The following is a 26,307-nucleotide window of genomic DNA, read 5'->3' on the forward strand; positions in this document are numbered from 1 at the left end:
CTAATGTGTTTTATTTAGTAGACACTTTCCTGCACAAAGACTGCTCCTCAGATGTATGGACCCATGTGTTTGAAGAAATGGGCTATGTTCATGAAGGTAAAGGTTCCCCTTGACATTTAGTCCAGTTGTGTCCAATTCTAGGGTGCGGTGTTCATCCCTATTTCCAAGCCGTAGAGCTAGCGTTTGTCCGAAGACAGTTTCCATGGTCACGTGGCCAGCACGACTAGACGCAGAACGCTGTTACCTTCCCACCGTGTTGGTGGTACCTATTTATCTACTTGCATTTTTACATGCTTTCAAACTGCTAGGTTGGCAGGAGCTGGGACAAGCGACGGGAGCTCACTCCATCGCGTGGATTTGATCTTACGATTGCTGGTCTTCTGACCTTGCAGCACAGAGGCTTCTGTGGTTTAACTCGCAGTGCCACCACGTCCCTATGTTCATGAAAGCTTGTGCTAAATTACAGCTTATTAGTCCTACAGGTGCCATGAGAGTTGAAGTTACTTTTGCTGCATCAGACTAACACCGCAACCTTCACATAAATGTTTGCAATAGTATTTTTCAAGTTAAGTGAAGGAATACTCTCCTGACCTAAGAACCTCAAGATGAAACATGTGGAGTAATAGGTATGATTGGAGGAGTGATTTGAGTGAAGAAACCGAAGTACTGTAGTGTCGCATCATTAGGCCAGAAGAGAATTCCAGGCAGAAACAGCAGCAAAGGGAAAAGTGGGCATGGCCCTTCACAAAATACTCATTACATAGAAAACAAGCTGACAAGGCTCAAAGGGTAACTAGATCAAAAAGCTGGGGAATGTAGAGGTGGGAGTGGTGTTTACTATGCAAAATTAGCATAGAAAACACCCTTAAAAGTGCTGATGCTGTGAGAACCACCCACAATGGCAAAAGACCTACTCATATTACACATTCAGGGGAAAAGAAAACAGAAACCACACAGATACAAAAACACAGCTATGTTCCTTGTGAGACAGAGATTTATGTCCTTAGGTAAAACAGACACACAACAAATTCAGTGACAATACACAGAGACAAAACACACACAACACTCTCTTCCTTGCTCCTTTTTAAAAAATACTGTACAAATGAAAAATTAGGCAATACCTTTATAGACGACTAAGAAGTCATCACACAATACACAAGCTTTTGTGGATTAAAACACCACCATGAGGTTTGTACCAGTGTGAAGAATTTAAAGTCCAAAAGTTCACAGCAAGATGGATTTTTCTAGGCATGTTTTTCTTAGATGTAAGTCAAGAAGTAGTATGGTTGCTGTTTTATGGTTACTGCTGAAGCAGCTGTGGATTGAGAGTAACAACACAGTTCTCCAAACAAAGAAGTGCAGGCCATGCAGCATGTGTGCAGAAATCTCTGTTTGTCCTTTCTTTGAAATGAACATATTTCTGCTTGACCAGGGAAAGAGGGGGCAGCTGGTCATGCTTTGAGCAAAGTGCTCCGTTGTAACCACCCACCAATGTTAGTTTTCAACAATGCCTTTGGGCCTTAGATGATATTTTCAAACTTTCTAGGAAATAAAGATGGCACTGGAGCTCGTTCTTCGCTAATTTTTTAAACTTTTTTTTAAAGAAATCAGATACACGAAAGGCTAATAGTGCCAGTTAAAAGTATGTTACTCAGGAGCAGTAGTTAATGATGTACTATAAGGTAGCATGCTGATTCACTCTCCCAACATCCTACTACTGTATTATTATTATTGTTGTTGTTGTTGTTGTTGTTGTTGTTATATTTATATCCCGCCTATCTGGTCGGTTAAGACCACTCTAGGCGGCTAACAGCCTAAAATAGTATAAAAATTTTCAAATAGAAGAAACCTTAGGAGAGGGAGGAAACGATAGGAGAGGGAGAGGAGAGGGCATCAGGAATTGTCTGGAGGGAAGGCCTGCCGAAACATCCATGTTTTTAGTTGATTTTTAAAGATACCCAGCGAGGGTGCCACGCAAATCTCAGGAGGTAGGTTGTTCCAGGTTATGTTGCTTAAAGAGAAAATGGAAAAGTTTGAGCAGTTTCTATTAGATTAGAAGGGCTTTAAAGGAGGAGGAGGAGGAGGATAATTGCTAATGGTAGCCAACAGCTGAGATTTCGGCTCCATAACTGTGAAAACACATGCCTTGTTTTTCATGGTACTTAATTATATCACTTAAATGTGTGGCACAGAAGCCAGTATCTTATGACTCTTCTCTGAATGAAGCATACAATTCATTATACGGTATGCTGCTATTGGGTTAAGTGGCAGAGCCAAGAATTCCAAATGAATGCATTACTAAGAGGTCCTCTTGGTCATCATGACTATTTGTTCAAATTATTAGTGTGTTACTGCTTGCCACTGGATGCCAAGGACGCTCTTCTTGTGATCTCGTGCCCCTGGGTGTGTGTGTGTCTTGGATGGATGGCAGCTTCCCATCTCTCTCCTGACTAGAGCTCTTGGCAGGGACCTCCGGCGCTCAGGATCCCTGCCACTTGGCACCCGAACAAGTGAGGGAGAGAAAGTCCATTTTGGACGTGGCCAGGCAAAAGCTCTGCTGCCATACAAACCGCAGAGTGGCCACCATCTTGTCCTATGGGGCAAGAAGAGATGCATTTTGGATACATAGTCATTAAGCATCCATGAGTTTTGTTGAGAATTTTGTATGGTACTTAAATGATAAAACTGGAAATAAAGAGAAGGATTATCCATTATTCTCTTGCTTTGCTGTAATAAATTGCCTTCCAGAAGCATGCATTTCCTGCATAATCACTGAAGATGTATTTTCACCTTACTTTTTAAGCATGGACGTCTGAGCACCGAGGGCCTGCGTATGATGCTTTCGCCATGCCTTCATCTACACCAAGCTATACGTCCACCATGTCTAAAATTTGTTTACCTGCTTTAAAATTTTATCTTACATGTTCATTGGATGAACATAGAGAAGCCATTCACTCTGGTTTCAAAGCGAATTGCACTGCTGCCTTTGCATGCTTAAGCCGAACATCCAACAGGTTCGTCTCTGAGAAACAGCCTGCCTGTTCTCCTGTACAGTAAAAGCATCGCCCTCATCCGCGGATCCCTTTATCCGCGGCCTCAAAATATTAAATTTAAAAAGTGTATTCACCGCAACTAGCCCCTAGAAGGAGGCCGAGACAATGATCTCTATAGCGTGCCCAACCCCCGCGTTTTCCAGCATCCCCGGGTGTGTGTGTGTTTTGTGTGTGTGTGTGTGTGTGTGTGTTTTCTTGGAACATCCCAGGGGATACAGCGGTCCTAATGTATTCTTTTAAAGTGGAGGAATGGCCTGACGGGTGGCCATGGCGGCATCTTCCACTTCATACAGCCCAACATCTTGTCAGAAAAAAAACCCTCCTGGAAAAATGGACTGAATGTCAAGGAAGGGGTAGAATTTTTCCTCCTGAGGGGAGAAAGAAAGTCCGAAGGGCCGCCTCTGTCCCAGGTGGGCAGGCGAGCGGGCGGCTGAGGGAAAGTGGAGGGAACCGCCTTCCTCCCTCAGGGACGGGCTTCCAAAGCCTCGCCTCCGTCTCCTCCTCTGCCCGCCCATGGCCGGGCCGGCCTAACAGGCCCAAGCGCCGCCATCGCCGCCACGGCCCCGCCTCCCACCTCGTCAGGGAAGCCATGGCGGGGTTGTTAGCGGCGGCGGCGGCGGGCGAGTGGCGCCGTCACGGCCTCCGGCTACTATGGTGCCCGTGAGTGGCGGCCGGCCGAGGGCGACGGGGCGGCCGTGGGGTGGGGGGGGAGAAGGGGGCGGAAGGCGATCCCTGCGCCTTCGCTCCTCTCCGAGGCCCCTCGTGTGTGTGTGTTGTGTGTATGTTTGCTTCGAGGCCAGCGGCATGAGAGAGAAAGAGAGAGAGAGATTGGCATTAATTGATACTTTTACCTTTGAGAATTGCACAGATTTTTGTCATGATAAGAGTTTCAAGCGATCTTTGTGGTTTTCTAGTCCAATGCTTGCTCAAGGTGAAACCAGAAACTCAGGATGCAGCCACAATGTCACTGACAGATATCTGTGTGGCCCTTGCATAGATACCTTCACTGAAGGAGAGCCCATGACTTCCTGTGGCAGGCTGTTCCACGGTTAAAGAGCTTGCACTACTAGGTTATCCTGATGTTTAACTGAAATCCACATCCTCTACGATTTCCACTCACAGTTTCTAGTCCTGCTCTCTGGAGCAAGAAGAGACCCATACCTTTTTTTAACAGAATAGTCCTTCAGCTATTGGAAAACTGCTATCATCTATCCCTTTAATCTCTTCTCTGGTCATTTTACACTACATAGACTGTCATCCCCAAACATTGGTCCTTTCCATTGATAGGAGCATGGAGTTTGTATCCTCAAGTTTGAAGAGCACCAGTTAAGGAAGACTGAAGGAATTTGATTGTATAAAACTGCATAGCCAATGTTTTTTTCAAAGTTTCCCTGCCTTTAACAATTTTGCTACTCAATTTCTACATGAAGAACAGCTCATTTTCTTTGACATCTAGTCTGATTTTATACTGTACTGTGTTTTCTTTCACAGAGGATGGATTTGGTTACCGATACTTAGAAAATATGCTTCTGCAACAGGTAAATTTTTTGTATTTTTCTACATAGAAAACATCAGATGTTAACATTCTTTTAAGAATAATTAAATATGTCACTTTAATATAAGGAATATTTGCCTTGGTATATTGCCTGTTAACTTGGCCTGTAAACATTTTTCACAACGGGGTATGAGGTAATTTCACTTTTGAATGCAGTTATATGCTGCAACCTTGTAGGTACATGAATTGGGCTGGATGTTCAGTTTTCTTCTAACTTTGCATAAAGCTGGCATTCAGATGGACAGTAGCAAAAACATAGCTATTTATATTCATGGCATCAAGTACAGGAAACCTTCCTGCATATAACATTAAACACTTCCCACCTTAGGTTGAACAAAAATACTTTAAAGGTTCAGTCAACAACCCTGAAGCTGGGGACTAATCAGCTGATTTAGGAGAGGTTTCAATGTCCTTGGTATCAATGGATATTTCTTCTATTCTGCTGTTACTTCTAGTTAAACAGGTTTTGCAAGTTTTTAAAATACGGTAGTTGTAACCCTGTTCAACAGAGGCACAGGTAGACACCTACAGTTAGTAGCAATCCCATTTCCAAGAATCTGTAATTCTGACCTTACTTAGTACGTAGAAGACACATTCTAAAAAAATCTCATACATTAATGCCAGAGTATTCTAACCTATGAATTATTAACAGTAAAAGTGAAACTTTAACTTTTTTTCAAAGTTCCTACTCCTGGATCTCTTTTTCCTTTTAAAACCAGGCCGACATAATATCGAGAAGATCCTTGTGGCCAATCGAGGTGAAATAGCATGTAGAGTTATGCGGACAGCGAGAAAGATGGGTGTGAAATCTGTAGCAGTTTACAGTGAAGCTGACCGGAATTCAATGCATGTAGCAATGGTAAAATGTGCTAGTCAAAACTTCTAACAAGTAGTCTTCAAAATACTTTTGAAGGGATGTAATTTCAAACATAAGAGGTCGCAGTACATGGAATCGTTCATTTAGCCCTGCATTGCCTACTTTGGGATCTCTCAGGTGTTGAGTGGGGCCTCTCTCTCCACTCTACCACTAATGATCTTTTCACAAGAAATGCCAGTATTTCATCCTGGTGTCTTCTGTATGGGGAATATATGCTCTAATATATGACAGATTTGTTTCTGCAGATTTTACATTAAGTGGCAGTCTTTCTGGTTTGTAAATGAAAAATATATTTTTCTGTAATTAAACGTACAGCTTTAGAAACTAGAAAAAATTGTAATCAGGTGACTTGTGAATGCGGGGTGGCTTTCAAGCAAAGTGAGACAATTAAGGGACAGTTTTACCACTTCTGCCCCCTGCCTCCAGGAGCTTCCATGGCTGAGTGGGGATATGAAGCCAGGCCTCCTGAGTTCTAGTGTATCATCAACTACACCATAGTATCAGAATCTTTTAATACTCAATGCAAAAGATGTCCACATCTAAAAAATTACTGTTCATTTCTGCTTAGATTAAACTTTATTTCAGATCTTTACATATGTTGGAAAATAAATATGTTGACCAGACTCCTTTTGGTATTTCCATAAAGTTTCCATAATTTGTTGTGGCAGATTATGGGTAATTGGTGTTGTATCAGGAAGTCTTAGTCACATATTTAATTCTTAGTCACATAATTAATTGCACCCTTGCTTGCACAGCCAAGACACCCCATTAATTAGCTGCAATGACCCACAGCATATTACACCAACACTAATAGGATTCTGGCCATAGATTTATTCTTTATTGCATTACAGACCTAGAGTAAGAATATTTTGAATATTTGTTCCTTCTTTTTGCCATTCATTCATTTATTTAAGTGCAGATTTGTTGTGCAGAGTTTATTCCTAAGTAAACATGAAGCAGAATTTTTCAAGTATATTAGTCTGTTTCTGCAAGGATAACAAAAACAGATACAAGAGTATTGTTGTACATTATAAACAGCTTTATTTTAATGTCGTGGGTTACTGTCTACTTCAGTTTTGTCAAAATCAAACCCAAAAGTTCTTAGTGAACTTTTTTATAACCACTAATGGCATTTTGAAATAATAATTCTAAAATTATTATAGCCCAGTGCAGCTCTTCTTATCATTATAGGCAGATGAAGCATATTGTATTGGTCCAGCACCATCTCAGCAGAGCTACTTAGCCATGGAGAAAATAATGCAAGTGGCCAGAAAATCATCAGCACAGGTAAAAACTAAGTTAATGGTTACCATGCTTCTATCAATCAGTCATAATTTTCAGTTGTAGTGATATTCCAAATAAAGTTTTTGTGGAGTAGGCAAGTCATGGAAGACAACTTTGAGTTGCCGCAGTTGTATATCTGCAGTTAGATGGCACACCCTGAACACTGTGAGAGGGTCAAAGTCATGCTGCTTCCTGGTGATATCCACTGGATCCCTCGTTGTTTTGCCTATGATTTGAGAGAAATTAACAAGCTCTCATGCACCCTGGAATACTATTCTAGGCTCCCAAAGGATAAAAGTGGTAGTTTGGACCCATATTATTGATGGAGGACAGGCAAACCTTGCAGATCCAAAGCAGCTTTCATTGTGTACCCTACTTATGACCCTGTTTGGACAGACGTCACACAACTAAAGCAACATGTATGCTGATATAAATCCAACATTTTATGTGTGGGTCTACCTTTGAAAATGCTCTGGAACCTTCAGAATGGGTCAGTGAGATGACTTGCAAGGACTATCCTATTCAGTTGTTTCCTGATTGATGTGCACATTATTTCTGGGCTCAGTTTAAGGTGTCAGCTCTCAGATCCCTAAATGGCTTAGGAGTAGACTACTTGAAGGGTTGCCTCCTCCTGTGTATACCTGCCTGGACCCTTCTGACCTCTTCTTAGTGCTTCCAGCAATTACAAGGAGGCAGGTGGATAATGAAGAGAAGGCATTTCCAGTCTGCAGCCTGATTGTGTAATGTCCTCCTTGGACATTGCCAGCTGAATCATGGTTTGTTCCGGAGCTTTTTATTCTCCTGAGTTTTAAAAATTGGATAGTGCTTTTAGATCTTTCGCTGCTGCTTGGTTTTTTCTTTCATTTTGATTTTACACATTTTTAAAAACACTGGATCATTTAAAATTCTTGTTCTGTAAAGCACAAAGAGCTTCAGTTACGGAATGGCATGATATAGTATAGAATGTAAATGTAGGATATTTATAAACTTAACTATTTTTGACCTACCTGATATGTGTATATGGGTGAGGTATAATCACAAATTATACTGTCCTGAAGTGTAAGAAGAGTGCTGCTTTATGTCCATCTTTTGTTGATGCAGAAGTTTTGGGAGGATGCAGGTTAGGGCTTTTCTTTCTGGTGAAACTGGTTTCATATAAGATCTGCCTGGCTCCTTCCTTTACTGTCTTTTCACTGGAAGCCAGCAACCACTTAATTTTTGAAAACATTTCCACCTAGTCCCTGATCCTTCCTGTTTTAGGCCATCCATCCAGGCTATGGCTTCCTGTCCGAAAACACAGAATTTGCAGAGCTCTGCAGTCGAGAAGGAATCATTTTTATAGGTCCTCCATCATCGGCTATCAGAGACATGGGCATTAAAAGGTATTCGGTTTTGCTCCATGGATAATTTTGTTACAAAATGTGGTTTGCTGGGACAGTTAAGATGCTTTTGTCTTTGACTATGGTTTGACACCCTCACCCCAGTTAGAAATCCAACTATTGATTAAGCTATAGTCTTTTCATAAGTCTGAGAATAATATAAATTGGAGGGGAGAAGAAACAAAGGAAGTAGTGTGTTCCTTGTACAGCAGTTTGAAACCCACTCTCCTGACCTGTGTTTACAGCCTGCTTTTTGTAACTCATCTTTAAGAAACAGACTTGTCATGGACATTTGTCATGAATATTTGAGACTTTCATATTATTTTCTACATTATCCACAATATATTGGTGCACAGGCAGATGAAGGCTGGTATACATCAAAAGCTTGCAATTTTTCAATACTTTAATAATCTGATAAAGGCAGGGTGGGCTATCTGTTGCCTGAGAACTTCATACAGTATGAATCTTGACTGAATTCATGGGGTCCTGATTTATTTCATGGCAGTTGAGGAAGTTTAGACAGACAGTTAACATGAGAAAGTAGTAAGTGGTGTTATTATCCCCAGCATGCATACACGGCATAACAGTTTCTTTCCAAATAAAACAACTCTAGATTGGTGACAAATGAAGGACATTTGTTGGGAGCTTTTGAGGAGCATAGAAAGAAAGTATTTTATGATGTATCTGAGTATCAATAATATTCTTTTGTAGTACTTCCAAGGCTATAATGTCTGCTGCTGGTGTTCCTGTTGTTGAAGGTTATCATGGTGAAGATCAGTCAGACAGCTGCTTGGAGGAGCAAGCCAGAAGGATAGGTTATCCAGTCATGATCAAAGCAGTACGTGGAGGTGGAGGGAAGGTAAGGACAAAGTGGTAATATGTTTGTGTATAGCAAGAACAACACCAGCATTTGCTCCTTTGCTTGGGAAGTAGTGTCACAGTCACCAGCAGAACATCTGAAATCATGGTTGTACTATGAAGATGTGCAGTCGACTAACAGCAAGCAAAAGCTGTAAATGTGGATCCTTATACAGCCGAACCTGCACCATCTGTGCGAATTTTCGAGTGCGTACAAGTGCCAAACCCTTCAAGAAGAAGGCTGAAAAAGGAAAAACTCCAAGTAACAGCCCCTTGAGGGCTGAGCTTTCTCAGTGGGCATCAGATGCTGATTATTGAAGGAGAAGGGAAGGAATGAGAAACAAGTGAAAGGAGAAATGGAATGGGAGCATTATGGGAAAGAGCATGTCTGGCTAGAACACCAGCAGTCCACATTGTAAGATTGTTTCAAGGTCCACTTCTTGTTATAAATAATTATATTCACCAGCTGATGTGTATTAAGACCCAAGGTGTCCGTGATGACATTCTGGTTTCTCTCCTGACCCTGATAATAATGTCACAAAGCACCTAACAGGAAAATTGTAAGATTATGGTTTTCATTTTCCATATCCATAGCTCAGCATTATATTCTCTTGGCATTTGGGCAGCCTGTGTAGGTTCACTATAGTTATCTCATTAGTCACTGATTGGGAGTTAATGATCAGGAGAATGATGCACCTGTATGATAAACTAATCTCAAAGGATTTATGAGACCCTAATGCTTCTTTTAAAGTAGCCTTTTTTCCTTTTATAACATTGATTTTGTTGCTGCTTTTAGGGGATGAGAATTGCCTTCTCAGAAAAAGAGTTTCAGGAACAATTAGAATCAGCCAGGAGGGAAGCAAAGAAATCTTTCAATGATGATGCTATGCTAATAGAAAAGTTTGTTGATAATCCAAGGTAATAAATTCATATACCTGCTTGTAACCATGATTGTTGAAGTGAAGAGCCCATGCACTTGCTTTTCTCCCCTTCGGGGACTGGAGTTCAAAAGGTCTAATGACATATTTTTCAGACTCTGGGAACATGGAATAGCTAATACCTTGGAAAACAGTAGCAAAATTCAAAAAGATCTTGATAGGCTTGAGCCCTTGGCTGAAAACAACAGAATGAAGTTTAACTGAGATAAATGCAGAGTTCTACATCTAGGGAGAAAACCAAATGCACAGTTACAAGATGGGGGATACTTGGCTCAGTAATCCTGTGAGAAGGATCTTGGAATTGTTGTTGTAGGTTTTTCGGGCTGTTTGGCTGTGTTCTGGAGGTTTTTCTTCCTAACATTTCACCAGTCTCTGTGACTGGCATCTTCAGAGGACAGGAACTAGAGTTTTGTCTGTGTTCTGGTGAAGTGTGTGAGATTGTTGAGTATTTGTAGCTGTGGGATCAGGTTTTTGTTCATTTGAGAAGACTGGATTGAAAAGGAAAAAAAAAAACCTGATCCCACAGCTACAAGCACTCAACAATCCCACATGCTATACCAGAACACAAAGAGAGCTCTAACTCCTGTCCTCTGAAGATGCTGGCCACAGAGACTGCTGAAACGTTAGGAAGAAAAACCTCCAGAACACGGCCAAAGAGCCCAAAAAACCTACAACAACCATCAGATCCCAGCCGTGAAAACTTTCGAGATCTTGGAATTGTTGTAGATCAAAAGCTTAGTACCGTGTTTCTCCAAAAATAAGACAGGGTCTTATATTAATTTTTGCTCCAAAAACACATTAGGGCTTATTTTCAGGGGATGTTTTCTTTTACAGTCATGCCATTTTCTGGTTGCCACACAATGCTGCACAAGGGTGGAGGGCAGGGTTTCACTTAACCGGGGCTTATTTTTGGGGTAGGGCTTATATTAGGGGCATCCTTAAAAATCATACTTATTTTCAGGTTAAGTCTTATTTTCAGGAAAATGGTATGAGCCAACAGTGTGAACATAACTGGAAAAGAGCCAAGTGCTATTTTAGGATGCATTAACATCAGTATAGTCTCCATATTCCATGAGGCACTAGCCTCCCTCTATTAAGCACTGGGTAGGCCTCATCTAAAGTATTATGTCCAATTCTAGACGCCACAATTTAAGAAGGGTGCCAGCAAACGAGCAAGTTCAGAGGAGGATAGTGAGGATGATCAGGGGACGGGAAACCAAGCCCTAGGAGGAAAGACTGAAGGAACTGGATATGTTTAGCCTTCAGAAAAGAAAATGGGGGGTGAGGGGGAGATATGATAGCACTTTTCAGATACTTGAAAGGTAGTCATCCCAGACTGCAGGACATGATGTAAGAATGGGCTCAAGCTACAGGGTAAACTTCTTAACTGTTAGAGCAGTACGGCAAAGGAACCAATTACCTCAGGAGGTGGTGAGCACTCCTGTGCTGGGAGGCATTCAAGAGAAATTTAGACTTGTATTGAACAGGGGTTGGACTTGATGGCCTTATAGGCTACTTCCAAGTATTATTCAATTAATAGAATTAATCCATGATTTTATTTATTTATTTATTTATTTATTTATTTATTGTATTTATACCCCGCCTATCTAGTAATTTCAGCCATTCTAGGTGGTTGTGATTCCTTGTATTTTCTTTGTAACATGGATGGGAAATTTGTGGTATGAAAGATACCCAAAATTCTGTCATCTCATCTCCATGCCCACTCATTTTTGCATATATAAACCTCAGTATTGCATTCTCAGTGCTGAGTTCAACACTGAGCTACTTATTTAAAACAAATATGCTGTATTTTAAGGTACACACATTTAGCATATTTCCTTTTTTTAATGAGTGGTGTGGGATTAATTCTCTTTCCAGCATATAATATTTGATATTGTAAAAAATGAGGCAGTTTAGTCTCTTGAATTGAAATAAAGGAATTCTGGATTTCTTTGGTAAATTACTTCTATGTTAAACAATCACGTTCTTGATAAATGTTTGCATAAGCAAACAGACTTTAACTCACTTTGAATACAATATTATCTGCTGTACAGCTGATGCTGTTTAAGTACACATCATTTCCATATCTGAAATATGTAATATACAATGGATTGCTACAAAGTACCATGTTAGATTATTGCATCTGAATTGGTGCCAATGGGTACAGTTTTGACTTGCATGATCCTTGATGTATTCATTTTTATAATCTAAAACAGGCATGTAGAAGTACAGGTATTTGGAGACACACTTGGCAATGCAGTCTATCTGTTTGAAAGAGACTGTAGTGTACAGAGAAGGCATCAGAAAATAATTGAAGAAGCGCCAGGGGTAAGTAGGCAGGTTCTGAAAAGTTCATTTTTCCTTTCTTTTTTTAAAAGCTACTTTATGTTCACATGTGGTGTTAATGCCATCTTGTTCTCTTGTCCGTGTTGGAATATGGTCAGCTTCAGAGACTCAAAACACGCAAATCACCATAATATGAGATATATTTTTTGTATTACATTCAATATAGAAATTATGCCATCTTAACCAGTATCCTGTTTCCAGACAGTATAGTATTCCCTTCTCTTTCTGAAGCATCAACAGAAGCTCAGCCATCCCAGTCCAGCCTCTCCTTGATATGTTTTGGATTTCAGATCTCATCAGCCTCCACTAATACAGCTAATGATGAAGCATCTTGAGAATTGAAGTCTAAAACATCTGGAAGACATGAAGTTGGCAAAGGCTGATTTATAGACTAAGTAACAGTAATTAACACCTTGTTGACTTCTATGGATTGACCGAAGTATTTCTAATTTGCCCTTTATTGGCAGATCTCAGAGAGGGTACAATCAGTATATTTCTTTTAGAAGAATATAAAACAATTAAATATTCTAAATCAATCTGAAACACTTTTAAAAAGCATTTAAATTTTTAACCATGGCTAAGAGGTACAGCAACTACATTCCACTTGGAATGGTCTGCGTACGTTAAGATTTTTGTCCATATGTTTGCATTCAAAAACTGGTTGTGCCGGTTTTGAAAGGTACATGTGGCAGCAAGCAAGTAAAAAGCCTGTCTGTGATGCCACATGCCTTATGCAAGTGGCCCTTCCTTGAACTCTGACCGCTCTCACATCTTTACTTTTTCAGCACTACTTGAACATTCATTTATACACCCAGGCTTCTGGTAGCATTTCTTACCTGTAGTTGATATTTGGCCTTAACTTGTGAATTGTGGCTGTAGTTTCTTTTTTGGCTGTTTTATATTATTATTTGAATGTACTGGTAAACACACTACATTATTTCTGGTAGTGTGGTAGTTTCTCTTGCACATTTCTTAGTAATGCTTAGTGAAAGGCAGTATCAGAAGACTGGTATAAATACATGAATAAATGAATAGAATTAAAGGAATTTAATATTTTTTCTCTTTCAGCCTTTGAGATTGCCAGCGCCCAGTTAGATTATTTTCTTTCTGTCAAGCTCATTTTGCAGAGATTACTGTAGGGGTATAGAGTCTAATGATCTACATGTAAAAATTAGAGGATTTTAGATAATGGTTGTTGTGGGTTTTTCGGGCTTCTTGTTCTGAAGGTGGTTTTTCCTAACGTTTTGCCAGTCTCTGTGGCCGGCATCTTCAGAGGACAGCAAACTGTGCTCTTGTGTAGTTTGACTAGGGCGTGGAGTATTTATGGCTGTGAGATGGGATGATTAGTGTATTGTTGTGGGTGTATTGTTTTCTGTGGATGGGTGATTAGTGTGTTTTGTTGTGTGTGTATTGTTGTGATAAGGAGATTGTCTGTCACTGTGGTTGATGGTGGTGATCCCCTTGACCTTGTGGTTGGGTAGAGTTTGTGACTTTTTGCATGCTGTATTTTTGAGAGCTGGGAGCCAAGTTTTGTTGAGTTTCAAACTTTCCTCTTTTTTATTGAAGTTTTTCTGGTGCTTGTGGATTTCAATGGCTTCCCTGTGCAGTCTGACGTAATGATTGCTGGTGTTGTCCAGTATTTCCGTATTTTAGATAAGTTTTGCAAGTTACCATGTTTCCTCGAAAATAAGACAGGGTCTTATATTAATTTTTTGCTCCAGAAAACGCATTAAGGCTTATTTTCAGGGGATGTTTTATTTTACAGTCATGTCACCTTCTTCTGGTTTCTGCACAATGCGGCACAATGGTGGAGGGCAGGGTTTCACTTAACTGGGGCTTATTTTGGGGGTAGGGCTTATTTTCAGGGAAACGGGGTAGTTAACAGAAGCGTATAGTACATATGCAGGAGTACAATGCTTCATTGTGTAAATGTAAAAATATTTCTATTATTCTTAGCCAGGAATTACACCTGAAGTGAGAAGAAAGCTTGGAGAGGCGGCCGTTAAGGCTGCTAAAGCTGTAAACTATGTTGGAGCAGGTACTACAGATTTAACTTCCTTTTAATATTGTATTAAATAAATTTCATGTTGAAACATTTTACCCTTATTTAAAATAATAAGCATTGTTAGTAGGGCTGCTTTAATTTCTCTCTTTGATATTTTGACGTGTCTCTGATCAAAATCTTCAAGTTATAACTGTGAACTTTTTTGGCTGTTCCTGCAACTCCCAGCGGTATTTTATTTCAGAACATAGCTCCCAGAATCCCCTACCAGCATGGCCTCAAAATATATGGAGAGCACCATATATTTACCTGAAGATCAGAGAAAGCATCCCCACATCTTTGAACTGTACTCTTCAATATTTTCAGGAACAGTGGAATTTATAATGGATAGTCAACATAATTTCTATTTCATGGAAATGAACACCAGGCTGCAAGTGGAGCACCCAGTTACGGAGATGATCACAGGGACTGACTTGGTAGAATGGCAGCTTAAGGTGAGAACTTAGTATTGAAAAGGCAGGAATCGCTACTTAAATACCAGGTAGCAGCATTCTATGCAAGGGGCTTTCTTTTTACACCTGGTTAGTTAATTATCTTTCTTTCTGTCTGAGCTGACTGGGCAATGGATGGGGAGATAAATGAACTTGATTTAAGCTATGATTGTGCAGAATGCATGCACACACTCGCAGTTTGCTAGGCCTGGGAAAGATTGGAAGGCTCAGGCAAGGAAGGATTAACCAGTCATCTGCGATACAGAATTCTGTTCATAGATCTGGGGAGGATTACAGCTGAAAACTTGAAAAGTTGGACTTTAGAAAGAGAGATATAGAGACTCATAATCGAGAGAGGTGATCAGTACACCTTAGCGTGGGAGTGGAAGTCAACATTGTAACCTGTTTGTTGAGTGCATAAATGTAGCATTTCTAAGTATGCAAAACATGTATGGCAAAACTAACCATTGGCTGAAACCCTGATGCACAGTTACGCGGCTCGCTGCCTAAGTTAAGGAATTTCCATAGACATTACCTGTTACATAACGAGCAGCACAACTCACCATGTAAAAAGATAATGCCTACAGGGATTTCTAAACTTGAGGCAATTTGTCTAAACATTAAGCTGTTTGCGTAAACGCGCAACAGGATATCAGCCATTGTGTTGATGATCTTTGTAAAAATAAAGTTTGAAGTCCTGTTTAACTGTGATTCATTGATATCATTGGTCAAGAGATTCCATTCTTGCTCCAAAAATTGAAAAAAGCACAACTTCTCTTTATAGATTGCTGCAGGAGATAAGATTCCTTTGTCTCAAGAAGAGATACAGCTCAAGGGACATTCGTTTGAAGCTAGGATCTATGCTGAGGATCCAAACAACAATTTTATGCCAGGGGCTGGACCCTTACTGTATTTGTCCACACCACCCTCTGATAGCTGCACCAGGATAGAAACTGGGGTAAGACAAGGTAAACCAGAAACACATTATTGGGAAGATGAGTTTTATCACCAACAGAGGTGTACCAAATTTGTAGAATATTCTCCATGTGGATATTTGCTAGGGTTTCTAATTTTTGGTGCTACAGCATGTTTTAGAGACATTTCTAGTTTCAGAAATTAGTGAGTAGTTTTCACCCCTTAGTCGTTAGTTTTAAATTTGCTGCTTTTAAGGTATGATCTCTTGCTTTGACCTTTATTTGTAACCTTGAAATAGTTTTACTTCTAATTTCATTTGTATGTTTTGGTGGTTTTAACTGTATACCACTTAATAGTCATAATTTATACTGTGTATCATCCTGATGTTGTCCTTTATCTTGTGTATAGATATTGAAGTCATTGAGTGTCTTTAAGACTATAAATGCCAAATGGGATACGAACGATCTGTACAATTCATTGCCCCAGAATTGTACAGATACCTTTGATTTGGTTTGATTTTGTATATCAGTCCAAAGACAGTGGTCATGCCTAGTAGATACGTACCTTCAGGCAGAATTCTGTGTTTTATTATGAGGGAATTTACCCTTTCTATAGATCAGAGGGTTTTTTAAATACCTGGATTAAAGGACAGGAAGGAGTATGAATTGGTTCTCTTCTTAAAGCAATACGTTCAAGCAAATCACTTTCTTATACAATTTATTTTGCAGGGGATGAGGTTTCTATACACTATGACCCAATGATTGCTAAGCTAGTTGTTTGGTCAGAGGATCGCCAAGCAGCATTAAGGAAATTAAGATATTGCCTTCAACAATATAATGTAAGTGTAATTGGAACTCTAGTGTAAATGTGACAAGTAGTGTTTTGAAAATAAACCTTGGCCTTGCACACTCCCTCCTTGCCCTCCAGAGTGAAGCTGTCTGGGTGCTGTGCTTCATTGCCATGATGCCAAAGCAGTTCTGAGCCTTCCTTTGAAATGCAATGTGTGGTTTGATTTGGAACAGTGCTACCATAGCTGTTTGATTTTGAAGAGTACTGTCATAACCTCTACCTATTTGAACATAGGAGAGAAGCCCTCTAATGAATTGTTCTTATTAATGTAATGTTTTTGTTCTCCTCTCTCAACAGATCGTAGGGCTAAGTACGAATGTTGACTTCTTGCTGAATCTCTCGGGCCACCCAGAGTTTGCAGCTGGAAGGATTCACACCAACTTCATCCCTCAGCATTATGATGAACTCTTTCCATCTAAAGAGGCGCTATCACATGTGGCTTTGTGTCAGGCAGCTCTTGGGCTCATAATGAGAGAGAAAATGATGACGGACACTTTTAGGATTCAGTCAGGAGGTAAGCTTGAGTTACCTTTTGTCCTTTGGAGGGGAAACGTACTTCTCTTAGAATAAAGAAGTTATTTGGTCTATTCTATCCGCCTTCTGGATGGGAAAGGGCAAATTCAATTCAGACAATTATATCTACTATTGTGGACAAGAATCCCGTAGAAGATTCAAAAGAGTGGGAAAAGCTGTACTGGGATACAATCTCAAAAATGATTTCAATACGAATCCAAGGCAGACCTTTCAACATCACAGTAATCCAAGTTTATGCACCAACCACCGATGCTGAAGAGGCTGAAATTTACCAATTTTATGAAGACTAACAACACCTTCTAAAACTGACACCAAAGAAAGTTGTTCTTCTCATTATAGGGGACTGGAATGCTAAAGTAGGGAGCCAAGAGATAAAAGGAACAACAGGGAAGTTTGCCCTTGGAGTTCAAAACAAAGCAGGGCAAAGGCTAATAGAGTTTTGTCAACAGAACAAGCTGCTCATCACAAACACTCTTTTCCAACAACACAAGAGGAGACTCTACACATGGACATCACCAGATGGGCAATACTGAAATCAGATTGATCATGTTCTCTGAAGCCAAAGATGGAGAAGCTCTATACAGTCAGCAAAAACAAGACCTGGAGCTGATTGTGGCTCTGATCATCAGCTTCTTATAGCAAAAAAAGCTTAAACTGAAGAGAGTAGGAAAAACCGCTGGGCTAGTCAGGTATAATCTAAACCAAATCCCTTATGAATACACAGTGGAAGTGAAGAACAGATTTAAGGAACTCAATCTGGTGGACAGAGTGCCTGAAGAACTATGGATGGAGGCTGTAACATTGTACAGGAGGCAGCAACAAAAACCATCCCAAAGAAAAGGAAATGCAAGAAAGCAAAGTGGCTGTCCAAGGAGGCCTTACAAATAGCAGAGAAGAGAAGGGAAACCAAATGCAAGGGAGATAGGGAAAGTTACAGAAAATTGAGTGCAGACTTCCAAAGAATAGCAAGGAGAAACAAAAGGGCCTTCTTAAATGAACAGTTGAAAGACAAACCATAAAGAAGAATTGACCACCGAAGAATTGATGCTTTTGAATTGTGGTGCTGGAGGAGACTCTTGAGAGTCCCCTGGACTGCAAGGAGAACAAACCTATTCATTCTAAAGGAAATCAATCCTGAGTGCTCACTGGAAAGACAGATCCTGAAACTGAGGCTCCAATACTTTGGCCATCTTGTGAGAAGGGAAGACTCCCTGGAAAAGACCCTGATGTTGGGAAAGTGTGAAGGCAAGAGGAGAAGGGGACACCAGAGAATGAGATGGTTGGACAGCATCATTGAAGCGACCAACATGAATTTGACCCAACTCTGGGAGGCAGTGGAAGACAGGAGGACCTGGCGTGCTGTGCTCCATGGGGGCACGAAGAGTCGGACATGACTTAACAACAACATCTGCCTCCTATATTATATTCTATTTGGCTCACATTCACAAATAGCAAAAATGTTCCTGATCATGTACAGCCCACTCCAGTTTTCCCTCACATTTTTCACTGTAGTTTTCTGGTGATGGAAAATCAAAAGAAAAATAATTTCCCCTCTTTCTCCTGGATACCTATGAGTGGTGGTTATTACATAAATCATATTGGGTGGGACCCGCTGTGTATGACCCATTCCAAACCCTAGCAGTCAAAGCATCCAGACACTTGTAGTTTTTAATTTTATCATCCTTTCCCTCTGATATTTCTGGGCCTAGAAACTCACCAGAGTTGCCCATCACTGGTTTACAGTTATTGGAGCTCTTGTACACGCAGAATTATCTGGCTGCAGCAGCTTCCACATTCATGTGAGTGGAACAAACCAGTCTGGGCATACATATAGAAATATATATACACAGATTGAGAAGGGCCTGTATGCAAAATGACTTTGTGCAGACATCGTTTGCTCATTTTTAGGTCAGACTGCATGTGTTTTGGATGAATATTTCAAGCTTTATGTAGTAAAGTATAAAACAAAGCATTAATTACGTTTTTCTTCTGCACATTTTAAAAAATATTCCAGATAAGTTCTCTCCATTTTCATCCAGCAGTGGGAGAAGAATAAATATATCCTATGTCAGGAACCTGACTCTTCTAGATGGTAAAAATAGTAAGTGACTTGGTAACTGCAGATAAAGAGATTTTGAGTGAACATTTTTATTCAGTTGTGTGTAATACCTGAAGAGGATACAGAGACATGCAGTATTGCTGTTACCCATAATTCTGTTGGTTTGGGTCCAGAGCGAAGTACGCATAACCGGATTGGTGGAAATGGACCTCAGTGTCCTTTCCTTCTGACAGCAGCTCTCCTGAAAATGCTGTGCAAAGGATATGAGGACCTTGGTGAAGGAGGGAGGCTATAGCGAATGGAGTTAAAAGAAATGCAAAATTGGGGAGAGACACATTCTGTGAGTGGAAGCTTTTCAGGTAGAAAGTGCCTCTGCCCGCCCTGTTTATTAGGTTCCTACAATCATCTCTACTGCATTTTTTAGAGAGATGAGGCAGGGTAGTGAGGAAGTCTGCCACTATCAGACCTGCTATGTGCATTTAACTTGGAATCCAAACCATCATTATTCATGTGCATTAGAACAATTTGTAAAAAATTATTTGGTTGTGTTTGTCTTAAAACTTTCGTAAAAGTTGTCCAATTGTCTCTGTTTGCTTTTAGCAGTGAAAACACTGCTCAGCTTGCTCAGTATGTAGGGAAGCAGGGTGTCTAACTACTGCATGTGTATGTAGCACTGACTGTATCCTAAATGTAGCATTACATTCTGCATTAGATGGACAGAGAAAGAGGGAGGAGGAACCAACCATAGCTGATGGTGACTAGAAGGGACAGAGACATATTAGAGGTGGATGATGATAGAGGACCAGGAGAGACAAAGGATTCCAGAAGGGCTTTGCTGGGAAGATGTTTTTGTAGGAAAAACATGTCTGTGACACAGCAGTAATAGTAGCATACTAATTTAGATGAAGGAACAAAATCTTCCACTATGTACGTATCTCCCTTTTTGTATGACAGGTCTGTTTGATCATAGACGACTGTAAGGTAGGAGAAGTACATGTGCATCAAGTAGAAAGCAGTGCTGTTCTCCAACTACAGTGGTGCCTCGCTTAACGGGCGCCCCGTTTAACGACGAATCCCCATAGTGGTGGATTTTTTGCGATCGCATTGCGATGTTTCTAATGGGAAAAAATCGCTTTGCGATGATTGGTAAGCTGTTTCGCTTAGCGATTTTCGCATAACGATGATTTCCCAACAGCTGATCGGCGGTTCCAAACTGGCCGCCAGGTAAAAAAAATGGCCATCCGCTTTGTTTTCGCCCAGATTCCTCACTTACCGGGCAGCGAAAATGGCAGCCGTATGGAGGATTTTGCATAAAGGTGAGTTTTTTGCTCATAGGAACGCATTAAACGGGTTTTAATGCATTCCTATGGGCTTTTTTATTTCGCATAGCGACGAATCCGTATAGTGACGATTTTGGCTGCACGGATTATCGTCGTTATGCGGGGCACCACTGTACTTTCCACTCTCAACATCTACAAAGTGTCTCAGATCTGGAGAGATTAACAGAGAGTGTGTGACAATTTTCAGCAGAAGCCTAGGATGCAGAGGTGGCAAAATGATTGCATAGTTCAAGCAGCAGACACTTGTGCAGAGTGGAGAGAATGATGAAGGAGAGACAGTGGAGTTGGTTGAGGGTTGGAGGAGGGCTTAAAAGAATAATTTAAATTCAATATGGGTTGCCTTTACTTGTGGTCCTATTGTAATGCCTCCCTCCTTTTTCAAAACAGGTGTTGATATAGCTATAACGTACAATCATGATGGTTCATATAACATGCAGGTGAGCTTTGTCATAATATGATTTTAGCTACATACTTTATGTAGCTCCTTGTAAATCATTAGTGGCCTTTATTTGGCTCATTTCCAATCTCTGTGGAGTGGGAAAACCTCATTGAGCAAAGTAGGACAATTCTTTCCAAGAAGAGTGGATGATTTATGCAGTTGTATGGCAGAATAAATGGGTATGCTTGAATATGTAGGATTTATTGGTTGGATTTTGGTGCCTAATTGCATTTTTTTAAAAAAGGCATCTTCTGAGCAGATATGTCTCATGCTAAGTCTGACCAGTGTGCATATTATGAGATATCTGTATGCATGTATTGAGAAAGTATTAAATCTCTGTGTTGGAGTATGTGTGGAGTATTGTGTTGTTTGTGTGTGTACATGAGACTTGCTTTTCTCTTTCCAGTTCTTGTAATGTTTCCCTCCATCCTAGCCCATAGAGGTAGCATAGAATCATAGAATTATGGAATACTTGAGTTGGAAAAAGCATGTAGATATTAGCTGTCAAGTCCAACCCCAAGCATACGGACCAGAGATTTAAAAACCTATAAAAATCTATTTCAGATACAAGATCAATCATACCATGTTTCTGGATGCCTTTCAAGTGATGGTGATTCAGATTACATAAGATGTTCAGTAAATGGAGTTGTTCATAAATCCAAACTGATCATTTTGGATGATGCTATTTACCTCTTCTCGCCGGTAATACTTCCTATTCTGTATTTTTGGGGAATAAAATATTCAAGGAAGAGAATGAATAAAATGAAACTTTAATCCATATATTTGCATTTTGGAGTGAAAGGACTGAATACATTGATCTCCCCCCTCCCCTTTTACTTTCTGGTGAGCTGATCTTAAGTATGTTGTAATCTTTGCAAATGTGTGGCTTTAATTGGTGGAGGCTTGTGAACCAGTACAAAACTAATCAATCAGTAAATTGATTGACAGAAGTTAAATCCTTCTCCTTTAAATCTTTAAGATGGGGAGAAGGCATATAGATTTTCAATACTTAAAAGAATATCCTCAATGATTAGAGTGTCTTGTGAGCTTTCCTGTACAGGGATCTGAAATATATTTATGAGGAATAATTGTTAATCCATTATATTCTTACATATTCTTTTCATCATATTCAATAAATGTTAGAATAGACTGATGTCATTAGCTTATTTACTATAGTTATTTCTAGCATTGCCATTATTATTATTATTATTATTATTATTATTATTATTATTATTATTATTATTATTATTATTATTATTATTATTATTATTATTATTATTATTATTATTATTATTATTATTATTATTATTATTTCTACTGCTTGAAGATAAGTCAAAGTGGACTTGGGTAATAAATGTAGAGTAATGTAATATACCAACTTCTGCATTACAGTGCAACCTTTTTTTACTTAAGTGGGAGTCTCAGAGCATTGTTGGAGACCAGATGTTGTTTTCCCAGCAAAACAAGATTAAAATATTTCTCTGATGAATGCAATGTATAAAGTACTTTGCTAAACCAAAGTATTGGATGCCTCTCTCATTAGCATCTGCTGTTTGAAAATTCTAGTACTTGTAGAAATTCTAAGACTCATAAGTTTTTGTTTAATTTTTTTCCCCATAGGAAGGTAGGGACCAGATTGGTCTTCCAGTGCCAAAATACTTATCTGGAGTGAGTGGGACAGGAGAACAGGGTGGCGCTGTGGCTCCTATGACAGGGACAATAGAAAAGGTAATTCTCATAATTTGTGTATGAAATGGACGAGGCATTTTCTCAATGAGAGGGTAGGCGCATCACCTATTTTCTTTTGCATTAAAGTAGAAGTGTGGATTTTTTTTTTGTAAGGGATTGTTCACACATGGTGCAATTGTACTTGGTTGACTTCAGCTTAGCTTACTTTCAGCAACTGGTGTGGAACACTGCCTTCCTTAACCTCATCTTCTGAAGGCCCTCAGCCTATTGCAGAAATCCTGGGACATATTTTCATATTTGCCTACAGCTGCTATCATCTCCAGTCTATGTTTATGCCAACTGGGATGGTGGCAACATGTGAAAGGCACTCATTTGAGGAAGACAGTAACAAATCCACCTTCTGAATTTCTAGAAATATATCTGAACCGCCAGGTATTGGAAACATCCACTTTGTATTTTTAGAAAAATTCCATGCTGGTAAGAACAACATGATTGTAAAATGTGACTCAACCTTACATAAATTATTTGGATGAGCAGGTCATCTAAGTCTACGGATTAGTCAGTTTGAATTTTTGTTGCAAAAAGCAGCTTTCCCCCTCCACATTTTGCAAAGAAAAGGGTTTTTTGCAAAACGTTTGCAACAGAAATGTAGGGGGAAAGCAGAAATCGCTTTTCCCTCTACATTTTCTTTGCAAAACCTGGAGGGGGGAAGCTGCTTTTCTATGTATGCATGGGTGCGTCTTATACACGAAAAAATACAGTGTGTTCATTAGGAATACTGGATTGTACTGGATCAACATCTGGAATTAAAAAATCATGTGCATTAGGAGGGCTGACCAAGATATTTTATGAACTACAGTGGCACTTTCCAAAGCTGGAAGGTATAGCCAAGTTATTTTTTAATAAAGGCAATGTAAAAAAGTTATAAAATGTATGTAAACCATGTCATGTCATTTCTGTTGGCCAGTTTATACCATCCTCAGAATCTATTGCTAAACATTTTATGAGAAGCACTGTTTCTAGGTACATCTTTCTGAATTGTCTCCCATGACCATAAGAAATATAAGCTAAAGTGTTATGCACAATGTTCTTCTTTTCTGTGTGACAGAAGCATCCCCTGGGGCATAATTCTAATGTGCAGTCTTCCAGCTCTCCAGCAGCTAAAACAAGTATAACTCAGGAAATCTTCTCCATTTTGATTACATTGCTGAGAATTCTGTTTAATATGTATTCTCAGGACACAAGCAGAGTTAGGAGATATCAGGTTGCAAAGACACTATAACACTGAGAGAGTAAAATACCAACTTAGTTTATTAACATATATACAGAGAGAATAGAAATTCATCTGGCAACATAACACGGTACAATACATAGCATAGAAAAAGTGATATGACTAATGGCAGATAAAATTTCCCTTTTACACATGAGTTATATATATTCTTTGGACCAATCTGAAAATACATTACTTTGTTTTCTACTTACATAAAGTTACATCATGTACAACAGCTGTTCAATATGAAGTCATTAACTATGGTACCCACACTTGAATACACTCAGTACATGACTCAGGTAAAATCAGCTGTTTTACTTTCTCTATACAGCATTTGTATTTAATACATTTTGAGATCAACATTGATGATACAAACTAGGTTTGGCTTGTGTGACCAGATCTTGAGAAATGCTGAGGGACTAAGGGGAAAAAGTAGTAGATATTTTGTGGTGTAGCAACCAGTGCATATGTGTCCAGACTCTCAGGACTTCTTGACCCTGGACCTGTATGTTTAAAATTGGAACTGGCCAAGGACTGTGATCAGTGTGTTCCACTTAGAAACTATACAATTTGCATGTGCAAATTGTATTTTCAGGTTTATATTTTTTTAGGTGTCCCTTCAAGTGTTATCCTGCTGCTGGAGAAACCAGCTCCATGGGGAAACTGCAAATGTTTCTTTTCTTTAGCTTCACACAATGAATCTTTTGTCTTTTCTGCTATCTGCACATCTGGAGGAAACATGACCAGGGTAATATTTGTATAGTTGGAGTGTAACACACTGCTTCTGTTCTCACATGCTTTTAATTTGTTAGGTGTTTGTGAAAGCTGGAGATAAAGTCCAGGCTGGAGACCCGCTCATGGTTATGATAGCTATGAAAATGGAGGTAGGTATTGTTTTCATTGAATGGGAGACAAAACCTAGTGCTCTTGTGGGGGTTTGAGGCTGTTTTATTTGCATATTTTATAAAGTATGCCTTAAATGTTGTGGAAATAATTAGTCAGCTGAGTAGATATTTGCAAATTATGCCGTTTTTTAATTGGCATGGCCTGTTTCTGTTTGTAATGACCTATTCTAGTGTTTCCCAGGAGCAAATATCCCATTGCTCTCTGTGTGGGATCATCTTTTATAATCTACAGCAATTATTTCCTTTTATTGCCAACTTGGGAATTTGTCCTTTATCTGAGGGCTGAACTGCAAATTCTGGAAAGAGAAGTTGGATTATGTGATCAGTGCTGAATTAAACTTGCCTATTTAACTGTTGTTTTCTGATGGCCAGAATCCTTTTGTGTAGTTATGCAGTTGAAGGAAATGACATAACTTGCATTCTACTAATTAACACACCCTTACAGCATGCCATCAGGTGTCTTGGCATGCAAACAGGAATCAAAATGAGGACTTATTAATTAGTGCCAATTTGCCTCTGCAATTACTTTATTTCTCTTCCACAAGCATATGGAAATAGATTTTTTCCAGTGTCTAAATGTAGTAATACTGTGCAAAAGGCAATTAACCTGATGCTGTACAGTTTTACTATACCTGCTTGTAATCCACATTATATATATATAGCCTTTAAAAGCACTTGATCCAGCCAGTCTTAAAAGTGGGAATTGAGGCAGAAAAGGGAAAATCCAGAACTGGTAGATGCAGATAATGAATAGTTGAATGAACAAGCATTCTGCAAGTTACAGATACCAGCCACCCTGGTGTAGGAGGTGAGATTGTGATTAAGTCTATGTGCCATTCTCCTGCAGCAGATATGATACCCTGGCTGCTCGGGAGAAGCACCATAGCACCCATTTCTCACGGTGTAATAGATAACCCACATTTTTCATTCAAGGCTTTCCTTCCCAGTTGTCCTTGTTTCATACTGCAGATAACTGTGAGTAGGTGATGTATTGCCTAGAAGTGGACATATTCTTATCTGTTGGAATGATTGCAGTAGATTGGTGCTATGCAAATGGAAAACTGTTGACTAGTTCAGGATCTCCTTCTTTCTCTACAGCATACCATACGTGCTCCGAAGGCAGGATTAATAAAGAAGGTTCTTTACCAAGAAGGATCCCAGGCCAACAGGCATGCTCCACTAGTTCAGTTAGTGGATGAAGACTCTGAATCAAAATAATTCCCCAGTGTATGGAGGTGATGATTGTGGGTTTTGGCTTGATTCTTCACTACTTCTCAAGGAAGCATTTTCATATTTCACTAATAAAATGCTTTTAAAAAATCTCTGTGTTCTTCACAAATCTTTCCAGCATAAGTTTAGCAGTTGCTTCCTCAATTCAGCTATTTGTTACACTGGGATGCATACCCAGTTGATGATTTTCAGTTGAGAATAAAACTGTCTACATTGGAAAGTATTTTATTTCCTGCTGACATTGGGTGATGTAAAATTTTTCTGTTGCATTGAAACTGTGATGACTCATTCAGA

General features: G+C 39.6%; 1 protein-coding gene across 1 annotated transcript; it reads left to right on the top strand.

Moving 5' to 3' along the window:
* The first annotated feature begins 3,566 nt into the window (after nt 1-3,566).
* MCCC1 (methylcrotonyl-CoA carboxylase subunit 1) lies at nt 3,567-26,236 on the top strand. The gene is made up of 19 exons (XM_072996248.2): nt 3,567-3,713; nt 4,545-4,591; nt 5,328-5,467; nt 6,677-6,772; nt 8,030-8,151; nt 8,860-9,007; nt 9,803-9,924; nt 12,161-12,272; nt 14,247-14,328; nt 14,659-14,786; nt 15,568-15,751; nt 16,427-16,536; nt 16,845-17,061; nt 19,096-19,182; nt 20,868-20,917; nt 21,484-21,621; nt 22,540-22,647; nt 24,691-24,762; nt 25,882-26,236. Exons 1-19 carry the CDS (start codon nt 3,643-3,645, stop codon nt 25,999-26,001), a joined length of 2,154 nt encoding a protein of 717 aa, XP_072852349.2. The 5' UTR covers nt 3,567-3,642; the 3' UTR covers nt 26,002-26,236.
* Nucleotides 26,237-26,307: the final 71 nt, after the last annotated feature.

The sequence above is a fragment of the Pogona vitticeps genome, chromosome 3 (assembly GCF_051106095.1).
Source record: "Pogona vitticeps strain Pit_001003342236 chromosome 3, PviZW2.1, whole genome shotgun sequence".
Lineage (NCBI taxonomy): Eukaryota > Metazoa > Chordata > Lepidosauria > Squamata > Agamidae > Pogona > Pogona vitticeps.

Bases quoted from the DNA above. Each gene is read 5' to 3' on its own strand.
- MCCC1 (XM_072996248.2), top strand. From the start codon at position 3,643: ATGGCGGGGTTGTTAGCGGCGGCGGCGGCGGGCGAGTGGCGCCGTCAC. The intron at 5,468-6,676 runs GTAAAATGTGCT...TTATCATTATAG, and splicing joins ATTCAATGCATGTAGCAATG to GCAGATGAAGCATATTGTAT. The intron at 14,787-15,567 runs GTGAGAACTTAG...TTCTCTTTATAG, and splicing joins TGGTAGAATGGCAGCTTAAG to ATTGCTGCAGGAGATAAGAT.